The sequence below is a fragment of the Buceros rhinoceros genome, unplaced genomic scaffold (genome assembly GCF_000710305.1).
Source record: "Buceros rhinoceros silvestris isolate BGI_N320 unplaced genomic scaffold, ASM71030v1 scaffold14835, whole genome shotgun sequence".
NCBI classification, from domain to species: Eukaryota; Metazoa; Chordata; class Aves; order Bucerotiformes; family Bucerotidae; genus Buceros; species Buceros rhinoceros.
In genome coordinates, this window is record NW_010412389.1 from 19,346 (window position 1) to 26,859 (window position 7,514).

The 7,514-nt window shown below is 38.2% G+C and overlaps 1 protein-coding gene across 1 annotated transcript in view; it reads right to left on the minus strand.

The window, feature by feature from the left end:
- Positions 1-4,957: 4,957 nt before the first annotated feature.
- Positions 4,958-7,514, minus strand: part of ING2 (inhibitor of growth family, member 2) — a 2,866-nt gene continuing 309 nt past the window's right edge. The window contains exon 2 of the mRNA XM_010136388.1: positions 4,958-6,223. Within this exon, the coding sequence (XP_010134690.1) occupies positions 5,553-6,223 (671 nt within the window). The 3' untranslated portion in view covers positions 4,958-5,552. The remainder of the gene's footprint in view (positions 6,224-7,514) is intronic.

The window sequence follows — 7,514 nt, forward strand, 5'->3', positions numbered from 1 at the left end:
GAGGTACTCCACAAGTATGCAGAAGGAAAACTTTGGGGAGGATTTTATTTTCTATGTGTGCACTAAGTGCTAATCCCTACATTGGAAAACAGGCCTTTGGAACAGGAGAAGTAATTACAGTTTGAATCTGTGTTTATGCTATGTATAAACTTCTTTGATGTACATTTAAGGAAAAAAAGGGGAAAAAGCATGCAACGTGTGAAGTGCATCTCTGCAAAGTTTGAAATTGGCTGTGCAGTAGTCAGTAATGTTCTCCTAGAACACAGTTGCAGAACAGAGATGCGGTTCCGTGTAATACTTGCAGTTAAAAAATTGCTGACTTAAAATCAAACTTGCTCTATCAGGTAAACCAAAAGAATGCAGAAATAGGTGGGAAAAAATGCAGAATTTGTCAAAATAAGCCATCCTACCTGAACCAAAAATCAGAAAAGATTCAGAGGCAGTATGAGCTTGATCTTAAGATATTTGGATTCAAAGGCAAATAACAGCTTCATTTAATGAAAAATTTGCCAGAACTTTCACTAAATAGGACTGCTTACTGGCCAGCTGTAATGGAAATTCATAATCCTCGAGTTCTTCCAAAGACTGCAGAGTAATCAGAAAACTATCACAAAAGATAGGATTTGAAACTTTTTCAACTCTTATGTCATGAATTATAAAGAGGCATGACAATAGTAAAAAATAAACATTTTTCCTTGTAGATATATAAGTCCGTGGGACTTGAACAGTTGCACAGTAACATATGGTTTTACTACTGACAGCAAAATATCTTACCTAACAAGCACGGGACAGAAAAACAATTCTTGGGAGTTTGAGTAACAGGTCTGCTCATCATCTCGAGAAGCTCAGCTGCAAAAACAACTATCCACTCCACTGCAAACAAGATTTTGTTGGAGAAGTATCCACTAGCAGCCAGGAAGAACCTGAAGAAAACTACACTAGACCATCCAATGATTAAAAACACAAAGAGCATCTTGGATCTCTTAAAGACAGCTAATCAGAGATGTAATTCTTCATTGGGCCCAAGAAAAGCAGTGCACTGTGAATAGGATTCAGAAAGCCATCATGGTCAAGGAAATGCTTAAAGTACCTCAAAAGAACTTCTGAGAGGTGAGTAAGATAAGCGCATATCTTCAAGAACAGATACTCTACTCTGAATTGCAGGGAGATACACATCGCCAGTTAAGGTTTTCAACCTTTCTTGAATTAGGCTCCTATAGGAAACTCTCATGAAACATATTGGTGGGGTTTTAGGGGAGACCGAACAGTACAGTTCACCCAGCCTAATCTAAGAAGTAAACCCCATATTAAGACTTTAAGAAACAGATCTGTTGCAGTCAGAAAAGGTACAAGCCACAGAAGTGCCAAACTGCTAATTTTTAAGTATGAATTCAGACAAACTGTGGTAGTTTGATTCAAGCTGAAGTTAGAGGCTTTTAAATGAAGAAAAAAAAATCTTCAAAATCAGGAAATGCCATCTTCTTTACAAAGGCCCACTTCAGCTCTGAAAAAACATCCAAAATGGAAAGTCCATTTAGATAACCACACAAGGAAAGATGAGGCATTTCACTTAACCCCCTTTCTGTATCAGTTTCAAAACCTGTCAACACCACGTCACATTTCTGGATGGGTAGCTTAGTTAACGCTTGGCAGGGAAATACAGTTAAAGCTAATTCAAATACAGAGATATTATCATGCTTTTCAGCAATCAGCAGGTACGAACATACAACAGCATGCAGAAGACTACACTTAAAGAATTTGTACTGGTCACGGCTGGTAATTAACTCTATGTGGATTCAGGCAGCTTACACAACAGAATAAAGCAATACATAGCAACTGTAGAGAAAATCTGTATTAATCTTGTGTACTATTCCATACCTGCCAGAATTCAAGAGTCCAAAAATAATGCAGTAACTGTTGGAGCTATCAAGATGGCCTTATAATATAGTCAGCAAATATTATTAAATTGCTCATTTTGCTTTCAAAACAGTAAGCTTTATATTAGATTTTTATTTTTTATTTTGCTTTAAAGTTTGGCTTGATTAAATGATTTTGTCAAGATTAATCAAACTAGCCCTTGGGACAATCATCAAGAGACCATTGCTCTGATATCCTTCCTTTTAAATAGTTTATGGGGATCTTTTGCTGCTGATGAACTTGCATTACTTCAAAACTGTAAGTCAAAAAGCAAGAACTTAGAAGTGCACTGCATTTTCGTAAGCGTCAAGAAAACAAAATGTAACTTGCACCGAATTAGTATGTAGCATTATTTTTCAGAGGACACAATTTCCTGTGTAGTTACATACACTTTTATCAATTTCCAAAGTGTTTGTTGCCCAGATTTCATTTATTATTTGCAAGAAGCTAGATATAAATCATGCCCCCACCCACTCCAGAAGTGTTCAAGGCCAAGCTGGATGAGGCTTTCAGCAACCTGGTCTCTGCCCATGGCAGAGAGGTCAGAACTAGCTGATCTGTGAGGTCCCTTCCAACCCAAACCATTCCAGAGTCTATGACAGTCAATACTGTCTTGAAGATGAACTGGTTTAACAGTGTTTACTTTTAATTTTCACTGCACTAGTGAGGTACCCCCCTTTAAGAAAAGAAACTCAACATTAAGAAGCAGCACAAGAGTTCTCTACTTACCTTTCCAATTTAAAACTAGCATCTTACGTGCATCTTCAGCAATTACCATTGATCTTCTATGAAAGTGGATGCAAAACCACAAAATTTGGGTTTGGTTAAAAAAGGTGGTGAAATACTAAACACCAGATAACATCAGAACTTTTCTCATGTACATTTTAACAACAGATTAGCCAGAGTATTTGAAAGAGACGATTTAAGATGCACTCATGTATATTTGAGGCACACTGCTAATCCACTTATGAGCTGAATTATTGCTGCATTTGAGCTATTTCATGTATTAGGCAAGAGAGTGTCCTTCGTCCAGCAATATCTTCACTGGAAACCTTGAGAATTCATATTTTCTACTAGAAGGGCCATTAGCATAAAAGAAAGCATCCCTGCTTTAGAGATATTTATCTGGACCACTTTCAGAATCAAAAATTTTGTTTCTGTAATGTCACAACATACACTTCCTACTTTAGCAATTATTCCAGATGAACAATTATATAAGGCTCCTAGCTTTCTCCTTGGCCTTGGGAAAAAAAGTATTCTTGATTTTACCAGTAGAAATTCAAGCAGTACTCTTCAAGATAAATTAGTAATGTTAATAATTACAATTTCAGTTGCACTTTGTTCTGCAACTTCAGTGTTTACTTAAGTAAAGAGTTTGTTTTTCAATACTAGGGAGCATCGCCATTTTAGGTAGACATTAGATGTTGATACAATCCCCAGCCCAAGGCTTCCAACCAGTCTTCCCAAGAAAGAAATGTAAGAATCATTAAGCTGTAACCAATAGAAAAAGGGGTAAAATGCACAGAGGACTACTTATGACACTTGTCTCCAACAGCTGGCTTGATCATTCTCCATGAGTAGCCATGATCCAGCTCCCTCAAGAAGCCTATCTTTGCAAGCTCAGATTAGCCATTATGCCCGGAAAGCAAGATAGGGCCTTGAGCTGAGGTTTACCTTCTCTCCTACTCTTTTGATTATCAGAACCCTTACAGTAATTTTCTGCAAGAGCTGTTTGCTTACAGTAGTACAGGTCTCCCCAGTGGAGCTAGTCCACTTAACCTACAATTTTTAGAGCACAAATTCAAAACACTGGCTTTATGCTCCCCTGCCATATGTTAACTAGTATTACTTGCAAATGCTAAATCCTGTTAAGGAATCAGATCGTAACTGTGGAAGCAGGCTTGGTATTTTACGTAGCTTATACTATTTAGAGTCCTGTGCATTGATTCATACCATCTGGCCCGACAGCTCTGAGGCTTTCTTTACACCAAGCACAGTGCATCCAGCCCCGGCCATTACAGTCCTCTAGTGGAGATACAGGAGGGACTTTTGATGGCATCCACCCTGGTGGATCCACCCTGGCTTGCTTTTGCTCACCTGCCTTCTGGGCTGCTCTCAACTCATCAACTGCTTTTCAGTCAGGCTTGGCCACAGATGCTGTAGATTCTCCCTCTGTGGCCATCAAGGGAGACCTTAGCAGCAAAGAGCAGAGACCTGTGAGGACTTCCAAGGTTTACAGCCCACCTCGAGATAACCCCCAAACCCAGCCCTGCAGACCTGCTCTGTCTGCCTTGCCAAGCCCACCAGGGCACACACAGTCTCAAGGAAGCATATTGTTAAGCGGAAACCCTAGATGCAAACTTTGGTACACCACTCATTGCTATTTAGCATCTCCCATTGCAAAGGAGCAGGAACAGCTGTTTTCATCTTTTTTCCACTTCCTCCAAGGTGCGGGGCTGAGGACATCAAATTTTAACTACCACCCAAGTACTATTTAGACACTACCAAAATACTTCAGGACAACGCCTGTCAGAAACCTGCTGGGATTGTCTACTGGCTCTGTGCCAGTCATGCTTATGTTTTGGTTTTTTATCATGTATCAAAACTTTTACTGAAAGCTTTTGCCTTCAGGCTTTTTAGATAGTTGCCTAAGTCCAAGAACTGTGGTACTGTTCCTAAACCCAGGTGTGGCCACACACATAGATACCACTTCAGCAAAGAAAAGTTTACATCCCAGACAACACTAGTCATGTTTCAAATCTCTAGAGGTCAGTCATGATGAAGGTTTCATCACATTTGCCATTTCTGTTCCCTGAGATGTCAATATCCCCTCCTCACAAGGGATCCTCCTACCTTCAAGGTTTCTGTAGGCGGTGGCAAAACAAACAATCAAGGAAATAGTTTTAGAATTAGAGAGACCATCTTAAACAATAAAGACCACATCAGGATGCTAAACAGAACCCAAAACCTAGCAAGAATATAAAAAACCTGTGTATACACCGTAATTCTATCATATCCAAAAATTGACTCCCAAGTGTAAAGTCACAAAGACAAGAGTTTAATATTGACCAAAAAAAGCGCTTAAGTTAGTGGTATTTTCTTCCTTGAAATAACACACTGGTCATATGAAAGTCACTGAAGAGGTCTGCTTTTAGCTCGGAAGACTTTTACAGTTACAGCTGAAATCAAAAACCCCAATTCCAAATGTGTGATGTGAACACAAAACCTGAAAACTTAAGACCTGGGATAAAGAACAAATTCAGTTAAGATTCTAGCAGTTACGTGAGGCCTTTCAATGCCTTTCCCATAGTATGTGAAGTTCTTCAGTATCTTTCCCACCACCACTATTTCAAGATTCACAAGGTTCCTTAAAATACTAATGGGGTTAAATTGAAACCAAGCGCCATATGCTTGTAATGTCTTCTGTGAAGGTCTGAAGCCACCCTGTTTCAATTATTTGGTTATTCAGTGCAGAAAGTTAAAGATCACAGAAGGTGTAACAGCTTTTAATAATCCATTAATATTATAGATTAAAAATTATTGCATAGTCTTATGCATTTCCTAAAACAGCGTTCTCTGGAAATTAAACATTTTAATATAAAAGGAACAACTCTTTAAAACATGAATTGCTTTCACTACCTCGATCTTCTATCCTTTTTTGATTTGTCAGTAAATTTGTCCATCGTTTTCTCATTGTCTCCTCTGCACTTGGGGCAATACCATTTCCCCTTTGGTTTGTAGGTGAGTCCAACACAGGAAAAGTGGAACCACTCGATAGGACACTGTTCATTATCACATCCTATCATTTCACCATAAGACACCTGATTGCATAAGCAGTAAGTTGGTTCATTGGGATCAATTGCAAATTCTACTGGTGAAACCTCTCTCTCTTGTTTGGCTTTGGAGCGTTTTTTCTTCTTGGAAGATTTAGATCTTTTCTCTTTAGGTGGCTGATCATCGCAGTCATCAATACCATTTGCTATATGGCACAGATCACGGCTTTCACTGGTTCGCTGCCGACGAGGTCTACGTGAAGATCTCTCTGGCTGGCAGGACTCCATCTTTGCCTTTTCTAAAGGCTTTTCATTCTCAGACAGATCTTGAAAACACTGAGAGTGTGTTTCCATTTGCCGGGCTCTATTCTCTACCAGTTCTAGCATCTGAGTAACTATTTGAATCTTTTCATCTCCAAGTTCTTGACTGTTGATTAACGCACGCTGGAGGTGCTGCTGCAAGCGTTTCTTCTGAACAGGATCGTTTTCTGACTTGTATTTTTCATAGACATCATCTATTTCTTTTAATGCTTCTATAAAATAAGATAATAGGAATAATTACAAGAGATAGAACACGCTCAAGAAAATATAGAAAAATATTTCTAACTGATGAGGAATAGTACACATTTTAATTATAGTATACCCTAGTGGGCTAGATCAGGTGTTTTGTTCAAGTTGCATGTGGTCATCAAATCAGTATTTAAGATCACAATCTGCTGCAACCAAAATTCCTCAAGTTCTAAGAAAAGCAAGCTTATTTTAGCCATTGGAAAAGAAAGGATAACCCAAGAAAGCAGACCATCGCTGCTGAAGGGTGGATAGTCCAGATATTGCCTCCATTTGAAAAAGCAGGAATTTCTGTTGAGAGTCTTTACCACAGCAGCTGCAAAACCTTGGTCTACAAACCAAAACAATAGCTTACTGTATCACAGGAAGAAACCTGCAATTCATATATTCATTTTATATCATGATACATAACACTCCAGAATTAGGATACCTAGATCCTCTGCCTTCCCATTCATATTGATCTCAAGGTTTGATATTACACTTTCAAGTAGACACAGTTATAAAAGGAGTATGACAACTGAGGTTACACAATAGCAAATTTATAATCAGGATTTAAATCAACTCAAACCACTCAAAATGCTTTTCTTATTACCAAGACACATTACATCAAGTTACATTCTAAATCAAGGCTGAACTTTTCAGAATAGGTGACCTACTGTTTAGTGCATCACAAGATATTTTTAAGCTACTAGTAATGAGTGGCTCATAGTTTGACTTCTAAGCTTTTCTTCTTGCAAGTCATCCAAAATAACAGGATGAGTTCCTGTGACTCTTTCATAAAATGTAGTTCCTTAGAACCAAGTTTAATGAGCCCAAATATGAGATTAACAAATGCCTTATAAGACAGTCTTAGTACTCTATTGCTCTATATTGTTGGATTTTAAAATAATATTTTCCAGCCCAAAAGTTACACTAGATCTATACATAGAAGACAGAGAAATTGCTAATGTGAAAGGAAACAGATTAGTAGAACTGACAGTAAACCTGATGCACAGTGCTAGATACAGTACTGCCTCCTTCAGAAACAACTTAAGGATGGTATGTGAACAGGCGAGGGAATTTTTGCATGATACTGAACTATTTACTTCTAAAGCAAGAATATATGCAGTACAGTGTCTCGTCCTACAGACCTGTTTCACAAACTGGCTTTCATTTTTAAAGAATATCTGCATTGTACAGTTGTGAAATGATTCAACCTTGTGCTAAATGGAAGCCATAGATATTATCTCAACACTGTTCACAGTGATTTTTTTTTCC